Here is a 17,864-nt window from a genome sequence, read left to right as displayed (position 1 = left end):
TTAACTTTAGATTAGCTTTCCAGAAAAACTTAAGGTATGAAGTTCAAATTGTATGAAAATCTGATATCTAGAAATAACTTAACTTTTATTTTTCAATTACCAGAGAAACTTAAAGAAAATACGTTTAGTCTAATGTCCTTATTTTCCTTCTAATTCTTCAGACGAATTTCAGTTTTTTGAATAGCAGGGTTGACAAAGTCAACCTTTAATACATCCTGGATTTTTCTGTTTATTGTGAATTTAATAGTTTTCATCAAAGATTTAAAATTTGGGATTATGTGTATAAATATGTAATATGCAACACAGATGTACCAAGTTGCAAAAAATCCTAAGAGCCACTATTTACCTCTAAAGAATTCCAAATTCAATCTGTGGTAAGTCTCATTTGAAGAACATAGTTTTTCCAAGACAAAGCAGTACAGACAGAAGAATCAAAAACAAAATTAAGTAAAACTTTTCAAAATGATTTTCTAAAAGTTTGCTATGCTGACAAAAGATGTAATACTACAAAGAAAACAAAGCAAGCATATTTTGTCTGCTACAAAAAAGGAAAATCACAGTTAGTCAATGTTCTATATTCAGCAATTCTAGAGGCTCACACACAAGTTTCACTGTCATGTAATCTGAAAATGACTTTCATATTATGATATTAGACCTCACAGTAAAATCTCCCATTTATATTAGCATATACCGTAAAAATTTTGTGTCAGAAAAAATGTATCAAAATTATTACTTTTAGAATTACCAATCTTAAGTTATTCTGCCTTAGAGAGTACCATCAAGGTGAATAAAGTAAATAAATATATAGTAAAGCTTCTAAGACTGAAAATTCAGTATAGAATCAGGGATTACTTTACCAAAAGCAACTTGATTGTTGCCACTTCTCATTTATTAAACAAACTGAACAGGATCCAGAACACTGCATTGAATGTAAAGAAAAATCAACTAGAAGTATAATCCTATTTGTATACAGCATAATTCAATGTACAATACTGTATGTGAACAAGACAGATTTGCTGTAAAATGAATTTCCTTGCTTCAAGGCCAAAATTTTTAGAAAAGTCTGTAGACGTATTGCTAGGGCAAGCTAACTTCTTTATGATGTCGCATTATGTGCTGGTTCTTTTCTGAAGGTCTTCGGAACCCTTTCTTGCAGTAGTCACACCGGTGGGGATAGTCTTTCGTATGAATGGAAATAACGTGCCTTTTGAAGCCTGAGGCATCTGTAGTGCTATACTCACAGTACTCACATTGATACACTTTCCTGCCACTGTGTGTCTTCATATGCTTCTTAAGCTCATTCTGTTGTCTAAATCCCTTTCCACATCTTTTACACCTAAATGGAAGATCCTTTGTGTGAACTGAGAGAATATGGCGACTCAGAACAAATGGATCTGCAATCTTAAAGTCACAGTGTCTACACTGGTGCATTTTTTTACCCTTGTGGGCAGCCACATGTTTCTTGAGTTCTGAAGGTCTGTGAAAGCCTTTATCACACATGTCACACTTATGGGGGTAGTCCTTTGTGTGAACTGAAATTATGTGTCGCTTCAAATCACTTGAGTTTGAACTCTTGTGGTCACAATGCAAACACTGGTGTGTTTTGCTTTCTTGGTGGATAAGAGCATGTTGCTGCATTTCTTTGGTATCTGAGAAAGTCAGAAGACAAACGTCACACTTGAATGGCACATCCTTACTATGCTTAGTTTTTACATGTGTTTTTAAGTTAGAAGAGTCTGCAGACCTATATTCGCAGTACTGACATTGGTATGGCTTCTCCCCAGTATGGATTCGCATATGCTTTCTGAGCTCTGATGGGTGACGAAAACCTTTACCGCACTCCACACAAATATGAGGAAAGTTTTTGCTGTGGACTGCCAAAAGGTGGCGATTCAGTAACCCTTGTTCAGCTGTCTGGTATTCACAGAATTTACACTTGTGCATTTTGTTGGCTCCTTTTTCCTTATGCACCACTTTGTGAGTAAACAAAGCCCCAGTGTGAGAGAAATGCTTCCCACACTCATCACATTCGATGGCCTTCTCTGCCTTGCTGGTCAGCTTGTGGCTCTCCAGGTGGTTGTGTAAGCTCATCTTCTTGTTGGTAGTATAATCACAGTCAGTACAGCGGTATTTCTTGGTAAGGTGTTCAGGATGGTTTTTCATGTGCCTTTTCAAAAAACCTCTCGACTTAAACTTCTTCCCACAAATCATGCAAGGATAAACAGTCAAAGGATGTCCATCAGGGCCAATAATTATTGCTAAGAAAGTAAAAGAAAGTAGCATAAGTGATCAAAACAAGTTCTGCTTTGATTTCTTCAAGAATTTACAGTGGATGGGGGGAAAATTTTTTAATTATGTGTATTCTAAATATTATAGGGTAAATACTCCTGTTATTAAAATTCCTTTTACTGCTTTTACTGCTATAAGATATACAACAATCTAGTTATAAAGATAACCTTGTCTGGTTTGGTATGACTGTATCAATCTCACTCCCTTCAGTGAAAAAAAAAAAAAAAAAACCCCAAAAAACCCCTCAAATAGTGATGAAGCTATGTCTATTTAGAAATCTGTAGAAACTCAATTATAAAAATAAAGTTCAACATTTCGTCTTTCATTATTCCAAACCAAATTTTTGCTAACTTACAGTAAAGATTAATCATACCTATACAAAAAATTTAATATGAAAACCAGTATTTAAAAAAAAAAAAAGTCCTGTGAGCAAATGAAGCACTTGTCCTACTCCTCTGTAAATTATATCTGCTTTATGCTGACATAATTAGATTCTTTAAATTTGTCCATTTAAAGTTAACTAACATATTTTAGGGATTTATATTCATTTCCACTAAAAATCACCTGAGATTTTTTTTCTTGAACATCTGATCCACAATCTATTTCTTTTTTATCAAAAGAAATCATTCATGAATATCACTGAATTCTGAAAACAGTATTTTCAAATTCAATACACAAAAGCTACATATGGTCTAGCAGCTAAAATGCCATTGAGACACCTCTGTGGATACACACTAGAGTTTTATCTGAGAGCTCACAGAGCACGCTGTGCTGTGTAACTCGTGCGCCCTCACCTGTTTGGTACTGCCTGGAATCAGTTCTTCTCCTTTTCTTTGGTTTTTGTTTAGCCAGTCTGCCGAGGCCAGCAGACTCATCTATGTGCAAGAGGGCACTTGCAGTGCCATTCCGGTTTTCAATTCCATCAGAATTATTACCTAACAATGTGCATTAAAAAAGAAAATTATACAGTATTATAAATTATAAAGAATTATGATTTCTTTTATTAACTACAACAATGAAAAAAGTAAGCCATGATACTCATGAATGACAGAAATTCCCTATTTTAGGTAATGGACTTTATGGGCTTGCTTATAGTATCAAGACCACAGGAAATGCCTAACTTCCAAACCTAGCAGCATTTTGCCTTATGGATTTCCTTGCTGTCATAAGCTAGATATAAATAATCAAAATTTTAAAAGTCAGCTTCAAAGGCTTACATAATATAGGCATGAAAGAAATTCATATTAAAATTAAAGACAAGAGATAGACTACATAATCTTTCTCTACTTTTGCTTAAATCATCATACTGGTTACTTCATATTTCTGAATCCCTAAGACCACTGAACCATTTTTCAATAAAAAATTGATGTTCAAGACCACTCAGTCCTTTACGCTACTACGTGACTTACCATAAGCGGCTGCCCATGCTATTGGCATGAAGGTTTTCATTTCACTGTCATCCACTTGTTGTTCATGCACAGCAGCAGCTGCTGCTGCTGCAACAGCATCTTCCTCTCCTACGATTACTTCCATGTAAACTTCATCAGTGATTTCAGCAACATCTAAGTACAAAATTAATAAAAACTTTTGTGACCATGTTTACAGAGATCACAGAGAAAAAGTACATTAGCAGTAAACACAGAAATACTAAATAAACACTGACTGAATAAATCATTCATTCCTTGGCTTTCACCATAATTTGGTTTTAAATGCAGCACAATAATCTCTACAATATTATTGTTTATTTCCTACAAATGACATTGCTTGCATTAAAAAAAAAAAAAAGCTTAAAGAAAAATAAAACTATTTCCCAAGAAAGGCCACCTACTCAAATCTTCATCTTCTTGCTGAGAGTCATTGACAGTCATATAAACCATCTTTTCCCTGGGAACACGAATACTGCTGTTCTGATCATGTAGTCCAACTTCAGGATCATTCTCAGGCTCACTCTCCACAATGTCTACAGTTCCACCTATCAGGAAAGAAGATAGCTCCAAGAATTTATTTGAAACTTTATTTCTATCTATTTCACTTATCACCCTTTACAATATTTTTAGATTCCCACATTAGAAATACACCTGAAAAATTATTTTCATTAAAGATTTCAACATTCCAATCTAAATAATTTAAATACTCTAAATTTTTTTAAAAATCTGCATTTCTAAAAATATAATCAGGGTGAAGAACTTGGAACAAGATGTTTGAAATACTGAAGGCTTCCTCTTACCTAAGTCATCCTCTCCATGGTCAGCTTTAAAAATGTACACCTTGATGACTTCAGGGCAAGTGCTGTCCACTTTACAGGGATCAATTTCCAACTGTGCATCCACTGTCACTCCAGAGGAACTATCATGTTCTATTTTGCCAGCATCATCTACTGCAAAGACAGAAAATATATAATAAACAGTAACAGCAGATATTTAAATTAAATGTTGCTAAAAGTCATCTTTATAAATGTAATCTGTAAACTGAATCACATAAAACTGAATGATTTCATCTACACAAATAGAAGATACAATAAACATACTTCAAATACTTCTCAGAGTAAGATATTAAAAAACACCTGGAACCCTCAAAAACCTAACAAAAGTAGTAAAAGTACATAATCTTAGTTTATCCATAAGATGAAAGCATTATTATACCATAATACAGGTATCCCTAGTACAGTCCTGAATAATGTAAGAAAATAATCTAAGTGATTCATTTTCAGAAAGGGGTTGCTGAATAGATAAAGTTCTCCTTCAGATGATAAGTTACCAGCCCTTAATTGTTTACTTCAAATGGATAAAGTTGTCCTTGAGATGGTAAAGAGTTAATAGCCCTTTATTGTTCCCTTCATTTCCTAATGTTTCTCCTTTCACAGGGTTTTGGGTGGGCCTTTTTCTCGGGCTTGTCCTGAGCCCTCAAAGAAATTTCCTACAAGGGAGTAGTAAGTTGGGATATTTTTAGACATCTGGGAAAACTGTGCACCCCATAGTTCTCTCAGCCAATGAGGAGGCAGGGGCAGGGCTCACAGTAATAAATTGCTTGCTACACCCCTTTTCCAAATGCCTGCCCGTCAAGACACCAAACCTTGCAAGGCCATAATTAAAATCCTGCTTTGCTGTACCTCATGTCTCCATGTCTATCCTTTGGCCTTGGACGGGTGAGGGTGTTTCTCACAATAAACAATTAGAATAAATATTAAAATATAATCTCCCTATAATGTACATTATACATGGCTTATAGAGATCCACCATTCACAGCTATCTTTTGTTTAATAGAAAGTGTAGCAGAGACTAGTGAAAACTTAGCTCCAGTATCAAATTTAATTTATTACAAAAGTTGGATTTATTGATGTTGAGTCCATCAGAGAAACACTGAAAGAATGTTCTCTCAATTCTTTGTCCAGTTGACCATATTTGTATAGGAGGTAGCAGGACCAAGGGCCAGAAAAGAAAGCTCATTTAGCTTGTCTTCAATATCCTTAACAAACCTTTTCATTTCCCTTTCTCTCCTTTAATAACTTTTCTGGTGTTCGTTGGCTGAATATATTTGTTATCCTTTTGGCTGGACATTTGTTTTATCCATTTCAGCAGTGAATCACAACTATAAATCATATATTGGGTAAAATACTGGAGACACAACTATGAAAAAGTCATGGACTACAGAAATCTGTAATCCAGTGCAAAAGCAGACAAGTGAACTTAATAATACTACTACTGCCATTTATAAAGTGATTACTACAGCACTATTTAATACTAATAATAACTCTATGAGGGAGTGCCACAATACTGTCAACATTTTACAGCAGAGCAAACTTAAGTTTAGAAAAGTTGAATGACTTAATTTGAGGTCAAATAGCTAGTAAATGGCAAAGCCAGAAGTCAAATTTTGCTCCATGTGACTCTCAACTAATATCCATCAACCTCTTGTATTTGACGAATGTATTCTATTGTTTAAAATTGTTAGAGGCAATAACAATTTTTGAAAAATCAACAAATGGTATAAGTAAAAATGGATTCCATCAGCGGAGAGCAGATAAACATATTCATGATTCAACCACAGTGATAATTTTGACCACTATAAAGTTTTAAATTCTTAGTCAATCTTTTTTCTGTGGCTTACATAGAATGCAGATTTTTAAATATCTGAAACACTTCTGCAAATTACCCATCATGTTCTTCAAATGATAGAATATTGCCTTTGTCTTCAAAATTTTTATATAGCTTATATTAAGATGAATTTAATATTTCAATAATCAACATTAAAATGCAAAAATACAGTGAGTGATAATCTGTTTTTTACTAATTAGGAATCAAGGAATGCATGCAAACAGCATCTTGAAACCTCTCTATTTTATGCAAAGAACGCAGCATGGACAAAGATATGGACATGAGATGACATAATGATAAGAGAATGTGTCCTTCAATATTGCCACAATGCTTGACGTGGTGGGAAACTGCTAAGCCAAAGCCAGGTCACAGAGGGTCACGTGCACCCGGAAGAGGTCTCAGACTTAAATCTGAGTAGGCTGATAGGCTGACTGTTTCTCTGTCTGGTTAGAGAATCTGCAGGTACAGGTACAAAGATAGGTAGATAGATTGACTGACTGACTTACAGGTGAGATTGGCATTTTTGCCATACCATCCTGCCAACCTTGAAAAAAGTACAGTTCAAGAGATCAAGACGTGAAGCAGAAACTGCACTTGAGTCTACTGCAACAATGTGGATGACAAATGATGAGGACTTGAATCAGGACAGAGGAAGGACAGAAGAAATACAGAGGGGAAAGTAGGCCGAGCTTGAGTCATATTTTAGGAATAAAATAAGCAGACAATGGAATGACTGAGATATCAAGGAAGCTCCTGAATATTCTAGTCTAAAAGCTGAAGACTGACACACAGATTTGAGAGCCACCAGCAAAATGTTAACTAAGATTTGAGATCACACAGCAAGAATGTGCAGTGTAAAGGAAAGAGGGAGCTGAGGATAGAGAACCAGTGAATGTATAGTTTAAGGGAGGAACAAGAAAGAGAATTCACAAAGGAACATGAAAAGAGAAAGGTGGAGAGGTTGCTGGAAGGGCAAGAAGGAAGCTAGGGATTTAAAGCTTCCAACAGCCCTGGTAAAATTCACTGAAATAACAGCACACATACAAGTAAAGGAGAAATGTCTACAATGGCTGTAATAACCTGAAGTCCTGGTGAAAAATGGCATAGTGAAGGCTGTAGAAGATCAAAGTTGGTTGAGAATTCAATGGAAAGTGTAAATTTCTTCAAGAAGTCTAGTTTAGACAAGAACAAAGTATTAGTAAACTAGAATGGTTATAGGATTTTTAGGTTCTTAAGTATACTCACAGTCTTTGGAGGAAATTAAGAAAGTTAAAGGCTAAAAGTAGAGGACATGGTAAAATTACTGGACCAGACCTCAGAGGGAAATGGAGAGGATGAAACTAGGAGCAAATATGAAGGAAGAAAAACATACTATTCCTTTCAAGACCTGAGGACAGGAAGTAAATATGAGTACAAACAGGAAAGTACCTAAGCTGTTTTGAGGAAGAAGGTAGGATGGAATATGGAATATAGAAGAACATGGTTGTGGCTTCAATCGTATGTACACAACAGGAGGAAAAGACTGATTAAAAGTGACAGAATGGAAGACTGTGTTAAGAATTGGAAAAAGAAGGGAAAATGAGCTTTCCAGAACAGGCTTAATGATACCATGTTTCAAAAAGCCCACTAGTTGAAATTATAAAAAAGAATGCATTATCCCTCCCTGAACTTAACTATCTAGGTTAAAGTATCCTGACAATGATTTATAACAATGGTTTGTGAGGAGAAAACCGGCATCACGTCCTTGACTATGGTCTGATGTGTGCCTTTTTTTCCGCCCAAAGCTAAGTTATTTTTATGACATATCCAGATGATTGAGCTGAAGTTATTTTCCTACAGTTAGTTTTGGAATTTCATACTGAGATAGCATTAGAAGGACAGAGATCTCAGCAAACTAGGTAGGAGAATTCAGAATATATCTGTAACTTTTAACAGAGAACTCATTTCTGAAGAGTTTTATTGTATAAAATGCTGGCTTCTTTTGGCAAGGTTTGTGAAAACTGATTCTAACAAGGGCTCTACCAAATATCATAGACAGTACTTACCTGTATCTTGGAGTAAAAAAGATCTCTCTGGTTATTATTATTTTTTATTATATAATAAAAAAAAATTTCAAATATAAGACCTACCCGAAAAGATCAAAGCTATTATACTACTAGATAAAAAGTAGAATTTACCTTGAAAATTTCACTTTGAGATGTTCCCCACTAATTCAACTTGCAAAATTATTCTAAATATGAAAAATCACAGAAGAATTTATTAAAGAGAAAAACCAAAAAACCTGAAGCGTCCAGTTGCTACTTAAAAACCTGTGACTTTAAAGCTGCCATTAAAAAATTAAAAATAGGGCTGGCCAGTTAGCTCACCTGGTTACAGCATGGTGCTGATAACATCAAGGTCAAGGGTTCACATCCCCACACTGGCAAGCCCTGTAAATATATACTACTACCAAGGGTCAATTAAGAAAAATAAAAAGAGAAATAGAGTAGAATACTGGTCACCAGAGGCAGGGAAAGGGTGGAGGCAAAGAAGGATAGGGAAAGGTTGGTAGACTCATACAAAGTTACAAAGTTATAGTTACAATAGGAACAATAAATTCTGGTGCTCTACAGTGACAATAGCTAACAACATTGTATATTTCAAGACAGAATAGACAGAAAAGAGGATCTTGAATGTTATAAACACAAAGAAATGATAAATGTTTAGGTGACAGATATACTAACTATTCTGGTTAGAGCATTATACAATACATGCATGTATTGAAACAATACTGTACCATATAAACATGATGAAAAAATTCATAAAAATAATTTTAAAAACTGAATGACTGGAGAAAACTGAATTATCATGTATATGATTTCTGAACAACTGCCTTTTTAAAAAATGTAGTAATGAAGAACTAGTTTTAGGGAAACACCTCTTCAAAACAGATGTGTTGTTTATAATCAAGACTGTTTCTAATAATTATCTTTTGTATGGCATTTTACACTTTCTTTAGCATTTCAAAATACTTTATCTCACTTTTTCAGATAAATAGATAAAATGTATGTGATATGCCTGAGGTTAATGAAAAAGGAGGAGGAGGGAGGAAATGAGGATGTCTAATCTTTAGGACTCAGAACTTCATATTTAGCTGGTCATGTTGTCTCACTTTTCAGTGCTTCTGGAGAAAAGTAATTATAATTTTGCTAAGAAAAAGAACAATACTGGATTTGCTCAGGAATTGCACTTTGTCTAAATAGATATACTAAGTAGAAATCTTTTGTCATTCTTAGTCTTCCAATGGAAGCACATGGCTTGCCTCTCCATTTACTTAAATTGCTTAAGCTCTGAAAATCAGATTGTTAAAACTTATTTATCACTGACCACCATGGGAAGATGACAACAGTCTATGTGATTTCTCTCTCTCAGGGTTTCCTGCCAAACACCCTTAGACCCTGCTATCAATCAGTTTTCCTAAAACAAAGATCCAGTCCCCCTACTCTCCTGTCCTACTCTCTAGCGCACAATGGTACTCCTTTTCCTAACAAGTGAAGTACAAATTGCATAGTCTAATAATTAAAATCTGTCCAAAGTGCCTTCTGTCATTACAGTCTGGTTTTCCTCAGCATCACCACCCCCCAAACACCCCATGTGCTCTAAATTTAAGCAATACCGATTTATTCTCTATTCCTTTATGCTTCTCCTACTTTGTTTTAAAATAAAAGACTACTTTTTATTGAAACGATATATCTTAAGTATAAAAACAAAAAAATTAAAGTGTGCTCAAAATCGTCACCAGGAATTATCATAGAATTTACAAGAACACTATTCAGATATTTCTTTACGTTTATATAAATAAGAATAGAATAAATAGAAAAATTTTAAATGAAAATCATGTTCTTTTTAAAACTAATTTTATAATAAATTTAATAACAATAAAAATAGCTTAATTCCGTCAATCATTCAAACTATTCCCCTGCATATTCTTCCAGTTTCTGTGCTCGAGCTCTCATTTCATCTCGCTTGCCAGAACCATAAACATGCCTGATGTAATTTTTGCCTCAGCACCTACATCTATGAAGCTAAGTCTGGACAAAAAAACTAACTCAACATGGATGACGGTCTCATCATTCAATATATGAACATGACTCTTGAGTGGAATCTATTTCACATTTTCCCTTAAAACTCCACTACCACCTACCTGGCGATCTTATTTCCTATCTCACTAAGAAGTGAAACAGAAAAGATGACCCACTGACTACCACATCTACCTACCTACCAACAACTAAATCTAAAAACATTTTCTTCTCTGCAAATGACCACAGACTAATTGGGATCCTCCTATTTGAAACCAGTTCCTCCCCTCAACTTGAGCACTATATTATAACTTCTCCTTAACTGTTTTGGCAATTACAGACACCATCAACTTGTCTACCACCTATTACATCAGCAAAAACATAAGCTTTTTCTTTACTCTTGAAACAAAATAAAGACAATAAACAAAAACTCCCTGCTTCTTTTGATCCCATTTCTCCTGCAAACTACTGCTTCATTTCTCTTATTATCTCATTGCACATTCTATATAAACTCACTTCAATCAGGCTTTTGCCTACCACTTCATCAAAACTGTTTGTTGAGATTGATTACTCATGACCAATTTTCAGACTTGATGTGCCCTACCTGCAGCATTTGACACAAATGCTCACTCTCCTTAATTCAAATTAGTACACACATTTTCTTTTTGAAGTTTATCAGACAATTCAAACTTGAAGTCTGACAAGAAGTTATATTTTGAAACATCCTTGACCACATTCACAACTCAAAATCCTCTTGAATGAATGCTTTCACTTTTCCGAAAGTTTCTAATGTAAATATATTTCATTTTATTAATTTGTTTCTGTATTTCTACTAGAACTTAATCATCCCGAGGCAAAGGAAAGTCCATCTATTTTGCTCACTGATGTATATATCAAGTGCCTACGAAACTGTCTGGCACTAGGTAACTATTCAATTTGATATACAGATATGTGTTGATGTTGAAGTAAATGACTATAATCCAAGGTAATAAATAGATTTTTAAAAACTCTATTAAGAAAAAATTTTACAAAAATAACAAAAGGTTGTAATCTTATTTTAAGGACAATTATCTACTGTCAACTGCTATAATAGTGAAATTAACGTGTTTATACATTGGGCCATCCCAAATACTTTGTTGTTAATATTTTGTAGATATTTATTCCTATATAAACTTTGCACAAATTTTAGTCTAGTTTTATATAAAATAAATTCAAAATCACTACCTGTCATTTTACCAATTTCTCCATTCTTAAGTGGTTTCTACTGGTTCACCTTTTTGGTTTGCTTTATTAATTATGAAACATCAACCCCATAACTCACAGGTGCTAAAATCCCAAAATTGTAGATAGTTGAGAATGTCTGTCTTTAATTTGGACTTGAATAAGTTTGCTGGGTATAAAATTAATTCTTTCTTTTCTTTTCTTTTTTGGTATCTGGCCAGTACAAGGTTAGAACCCTGGATCTTGGTGTTAACAGCACCATTCTCCAACCAACTGAGCTAGCTGGCCAACCCCTGGTTATAAAATTCTAGGCTACAGTTTCCTTAGAATTTTCAGACCTTGTTGCACTGTCCTATAACATTGAATATTTTGATGTGGGTACCCATACTTTATCCTTACATTTACTAATATAACTGATTATAGATTGGTGGTTTTATCACCCTGTCAATTTCTTAGAAGAAAAATGAATTGTTTTAAAAGATTTCAGTCATTTTTTATATTAAAATGTCATTTACATGTCAGAAAATCTGTCCTTTCACAGTGTATATACAATTAGTAATTTTTAGAAAATTCACACAGCTGTGTAGGCATCACTACTATCTAATTCCATATTTCCATTATCCTCAAAAGGAACCTCCATACCCTTTAGCTACCCCCATCCTCAAACCCTATCTGCCAGAAGCAGACAATCACTAAATTACTTTTTGTCTTTACACTATACCTATCCTAGACATTTGATATACTTCCTATATTTAGCATGTTTTTAAAGTTCATGTATCCATGTACCATGTATCAATGCTTCATTCTAAATATTTCACTGTTCTTACCAAGATTTAGCCTTTTTGCTTTAATAAACACTCCCTGTGTTGCTACAAGCTTTCATTTAGTTTTCAGAGTTCTGAAAATTTATTCTGACAATTTTTACCAGTGCTTTTGCTGTTTGTATAGAGGAGAAAATTTTCAGCGATCCTTATTATGCCATTTCCTCTGACATCCTCTAATCATTATTAATTTCAGGAAAACCTTCTCCTATAGTTTTCTGTCACATAAGTTGTTTTCTTTTTTCTGTATGTGGGTTTCACTTCCTTTTTTGTCTCCCACATCTGTCCATGCATGTTCTCTGTAAGAATTTTTGTAACTATTTTTAACAATTTCATTTTTGTAATTTTTTAAAGCCTGATCACAAAATTCCCAATTATAGTTGGCCACATTTATTTTTATTCCTACTTCTACAGTGTCTTTTACCTTGAAGATGTTTTTATTTTTCCTTTCTGCTTCTTTCTTAAATTCTAAGTTTAATTTCCATCTCCTTTTACTGCCTTCTAATTTCTCCTTTGAAATGTGTCATGTCCACTTTGACCTGCTCCGTTTCCGACCTGGGCCGGTTCACCCCTCCTTAGGCAACCTGGTGGTCCCCCGCTCCCGGGAGGTCACCATATTGATGCCGAACTTAGTGCGGACACCCGATCGGCATAGCGCACTACAGACCAGAACTCCTGGGCTCAAGCGATCCTCCAGCCTCAGCCTCCCGAGTAGCTGGGACTACAGGCGCGCGCCACCGTGCCCGGCGAAATGTGTCATGTCCACTTTAAGGTTTTCTAAATACAATTAAAGTTCTTACATAAAAACCATTAATTCTAGTCTGATGAACAAAAACCTCTTTACAAATTTTATCATAACTTTAAACATACTTCCTAAGTTATCCTTACTCACTTTTCAGAAATAGTCTTTTGGGACTTTTCTTAAAGTTCCAAAATTTTGTTTTACCAAATGGATTTAAAAAACAAACAAAAAAACTTCTAGAGGGATTAAAATAGTAAGATACATATATATCCAATAATTAGCTACGGAAAAAGTAATAAACAAATATATGAACTAGGTGGTCCTTGGATATGGCATGGTATCCAGAGAATTTCAGCTACAAATTTCATATAATTGTTTATTCAATAAATATTTCACACCTAATATGCATAGGTTTGATGGGGAACACTCATATGTGACTAATAAAAGACACATCAAATCCTGTTTCCTCAAGAAGGATATCAATTTAGAAACAATGGTAACATCTAGACTGCAAAGACTCTGTAAAGAAGTCATGTTTACCTCAACAATGGGCACTGATGTCCTAATATACTACTACGTTGCCATAAAAAATGAGGACTCTTTCTGTCATTGTTTTAGGTGAGAATTTAGAGGGGGAAAACCTGCCACTACAGACTTAAAAATAAAGTAGGCTTTTAGATCCAATAACATATTGCAAGTTTTTATAAAGAGTACTTAGACATCTGTTTACATTCTGTAACCTACATATATTGAATAAATATTTCAAAGGAATTCAGAGATACTATCATGTCTCATGATATTATGAAAAGCATTAAAGTTGATTATCAATAACAGTATCTCTCAGTTTTCTCTATCAGGTATAAAATCAGACCACAGTTTCTCTTTGCACTTACCAAAAACCCATCAATCCTAAATAGCCCTCCCCGCCCAATACGGTTTTAAAATACAAATGCTGCATTAGAGTAAGTAGCTTTTCTGGAAGGAAAAAATAGGATACTAAGAAAACTGAAATACCTAGATAAATTCACAATATAAAAATATTCATTATTACACTTTTGGAGAGTTATAATAAATACTACTGCTCTCTCTCCTTCCTTCTTTCAAACCAGATTACTCAAGGTCAAAAACTGTAAATTATTATTCTTAAATACCTAAACACTTTATCTAGAACAGCCTTTACACAGAGAAAGAATTTAATAAATGTTTATTAAATCAGTACAATCAAACTCTTCACAGTTACTAAGCAAGTTCAGGTAGAGGTAAAAACTGTTATTATCAGAAAACTAGGACATGATGGTATATATAACCATAAAAGAGGTAAATAAATGCCTACTCTCTCTGCCCCAAGTTCTACTACTACAAAGGTCTTTTGCTGAGCTTTGCTCAAAGGCTTGGAGTGCGGTAGGGTGTGCTCATTTATTATTTAGTGGGTACACTCTAAACTCATCTGTACTATAAAACTTCATTCCAAAGACTCTAGTAGTCACAGGAACTGATCAGTTAGGAAAATTAAGTTATCTAAACCAGCAGATAAGTGACACTATTCTATACAATTGGAACTATGTTAATGTATAGAACATATTTAAATATTAAAGCTAGAAATATTAAGAGACACTCAATCAGAAATTACAGTAATATAGAATGATTATGATAACTGCTACTTAAAAAAAATTATATTCAATCATATCCTGGTTGATAAAGTAGTCAACACAATCAAGAATGCCAGCATCCTGTAAGTATCAGTGAATAGAGTATTAAACCAATATGATAATACATTTCTAATCCACTTGAAATCTACATAAATCAGTTTTAATGGTCATAACTACTTTATTTTCAAAACATTCAACTGATTTAACTACAACCCAATAATAAACTTTAAAAAAAGTCATTACTTTGAAGGAAAAAGGACAATGGGTGGAAGAAAATAAAAGTGTAGATGCAACTCTGTGATTAAAAGATGTATTTTGGGGGGCTGGCTAATTAGCTCAGTTGGTACAGCATGGTGCTGATAACCCCACAGTCAAGGGTTTGGATCCCTGTACCAGCCAGCCACAAAAAAAAAAAAAAAAAAAAAAAAAAAGATATATATATTTTAAGATGAACCGCACTTAAGTTTCAGTAATAAACTCTGATAAGGTGGGTAACAGTCCAATTACACTTTTCATGATTTCATAAATTAAATCTTGTTCTTTTCAACCTTTACCTTTCTCATCTTTCTATTCCATCTTTATGTAGAAATTAAATCTTTACTCTGTACCACTTCACATAATTATGGCTTATTTTATGGGATCCAAACTGAAACTACAAAGCATGTTGGGTCTAAGATTTACCTTAATTTTACAGAAGTTTAAGTCATGAAAATTTCACCATAATATTTGTTAGAAAAGGAAGGTATCAAAAATATTGCCAACAGGGCCAACCCCGTGGCTCACTTGGGAGACTACGGCGCTGGGAGCACAGTGACGCTCCTGCTGCAGGTTCGGATCCTATATGGGGATGGCCACTGCGCTCACTGGCTGAGCGCGGTGCGGGCGACATCAAGCCAAGGGTTGCGATCCCCTTACCGGTTACAAAAAAAAGCAAAAAAAAAAAAAAATATATTGCCAACAATCAATGTATCCCAAAACTTACATGAAATCATAAGGTAGTCTTCACAGTTGCCTCTGTCATTGTCTTGCTGGTCCACATGGATCCCATTGGCATCTATGACTGCTTCAGAGGCACAATCTGCTACCAGTACTTCTTCTGAAACTACATCAGTAGTCAGAGGATCAGTGATGATTTCTGCTTCTACTACACTATCATGAACCACATGTTCAACTTGTCCAACTTCAGACATATGCATAGAGTCACTTGTCAAGATATGTTCTGGCATAGACACTGAAGCTGAAGTAATGTCAGCAGCTAAAACATCACCTGAGACTGTGCGATGTGCTAAAGAAACTTCTTCGGTTACAACTGAGTCCAGCATTGGCTCAGGAATGATGACATTTTCAATTATATCTGCTTCTTCTAAGACATCTGAGCACTGAACATCCTCTATCACAACATCTTCAATAACATCCTGTATTACAACTGAGCCTGGGTCATCAGGAACAAAGTTATGTGTAGTAATGTCTGAATGCACAACATTAGAAACAAAAACAGCTTCTTGTACTGCCACAACAATTTGATCACCATCCATGTGTGTAGCATCAGCTCCTTAAAAAAGTAAAAATTGAAATGACAAATTTCAGATAACTATGCACGATTATCTCACATAACATAAATATTATTTAATTTTTACCTTCTCAGTGTTCCTCAAACATGAAAACAGATTAAAGAAATAAGGAGGAAATCCATTTTTGATTCGTATAACAAATAGAAATTTTTAATACAAGAGCCTTTTAAATTCAATCCTAATCAATAACAGGTAAAGAAATACTAAGAAAACAAAAAACTTGGGGCAGTTACAAAAGAAAAAAACTCCTAAAATAAAATTTAGAATATCAACATAAAAAATTTCCCAGGCCACTAAAATAAAATCTTAAGGAATTTATTTACAGAAACTAAGCAAGTTAACACAAACTCAGAAAACAAATTTTCCTTCATTAAATATTTCATTTTTTCTTCTTTCTGCATCTCCTTTTTCAACACATCAGTTTTCTTCTTTTCATCACACCTACATATTTCTTTTCAACCTTTTTTTTTTTTTCTTCACTCTTTTTTATTTTCCCACTTAGTTCTGGTGCAATATCCCACCAATTCTCTCTCTGACTCTGGAAGTTATAAAATCATTCTTTGACTCTAAAACATAAAAGCAGCAGGGTATAAATGAAAAGAGGGATACAAAGTCACAGTTAAGAAAGGAAAGACAATTGGTTAAAGAAGCTTGTGTGGTAGATAAAATGAATAGAAGTACAGCTGGGCTGGGGTAATGGAGACTGAAGATACTTGGAATGGGGTCTGCCCTAACTTCACCAGGGCACTCCACCTCCAATTAGCCTCCTCCCATACCCATCAAACCTCAATCCTCAATGCAACTCTTCAGAATATTAAAAACCCTACTCTAATCCACTCTGCAGTTAAGAAATAAAGGTAGACCAACAAACCAATTAAAGCCCATTGAGATTAAACGACTTAATAACGTTTATCCAATTTACACACTGTACAGTTTCAGTAAATTACTCTAAATAAATGCCACAAGTGAGAACAGAATTGATGTATCTTTACTAGAAATATAAAATAAAATAAAATAAAACTAACTATGTATCATAGCTCCTAGTCCACAAAAAAGCAAACATGGAACATTTACATTAAAAACCACTCATGTGGTGAGTGCTTCTGGTTTTAACTCAGACTAGACTGAGTTCAAGCAGGTGCCTAACTCAATGACTGTTTCCCTGGCCAGGCCCTCAGAGAAACACAGCTTCTTCAACAAACAAGAAAAGCCAAGAATAATAAAAGTAGCAGGAAATCTTTAAAATTAGTTAACATCCACTTGAATTACATACAGAAATAATCATGAGGAAATGTTTGCTTTTACTTCTACAGAACTTCAACAAAATGCTTTATACTCATTTGTCTTCAGCATTAATAATAATTCACAACACACACTAGATCAATATAATTGTTAGTGCATAGATGTAAATGTGAAAGC

At 34.3% G+C, this 17,864-nt stretch overlaps 1 protein-coding gene across 4 annotated transcripts in view; it reads right to left on the bottom strand.

Annotated features, from left to right (window-relative positions):
• Nucleotides 1-490: 490 nt before the first annotated feature.
• The window catches only part of LOC134368993 (zinc finger X-chromosomal protein-like), a 39,614-nt gene continuing 22,240 nt past the window's right edge, over nucleotides 491-17,864 (bottom strand). For 3 of the 4 annotated variants that reach the window (XM_063085224.1, XM_063085226.1, XM_063085225.1), the window contains 6 exons: nucleotides 15,857-16,426; nucleotides 4,517-4,666; nucleotides 4,118-4,261; nucleotides 3,699-3,851; nucleotides 3,084-3,224; nucleotides 491-2,258 (listed from right to left, as the gene is read on the bottom strand). In XM_063085224.1, the coding sequence (XP_062941294.1) occupies nucleotides 1,078-2,258; nucleotides 3,084-3,224; nucleotides 3,699-3,851; nucleotides 4,118-4,261; nucleotides 4,517-4,666; nucleotides 15,857-16,426 (2,339 nt within the window). In that variant the 3' untranslated portion in view covers nucleotides 491-1,077. The remainder of the gene's footprint in view (nucleotides 2,259-3,083; nucleotides 3,225-3,698; nucleotides 3,852-4,117; nucleotides 4,262-4,516; nucleotides 4,667-15,856; nucleotides 16,427-17,864) is intronic. The other variant, XM_063085227.1, reaches the window with a different exon arrangement.

Source organism: Cynocephalus volans, chromosome Y, assembly GCF_027409185.1.
Source record: "Cynocephalus volans isolate mCynVol1 chromosome Y, mCynVol1.pri, whole genome shotgun sequence".
Lineage (NCBI taxonomy): Eukaryota > Metazoa > Chordata > Mammalia > Dermoptera > Cynocephalidae > Cynocephalus > Cynocephalus volans.
This window is presented reverse-complemented; position numbering and strand designations above follow the sequence as displayed.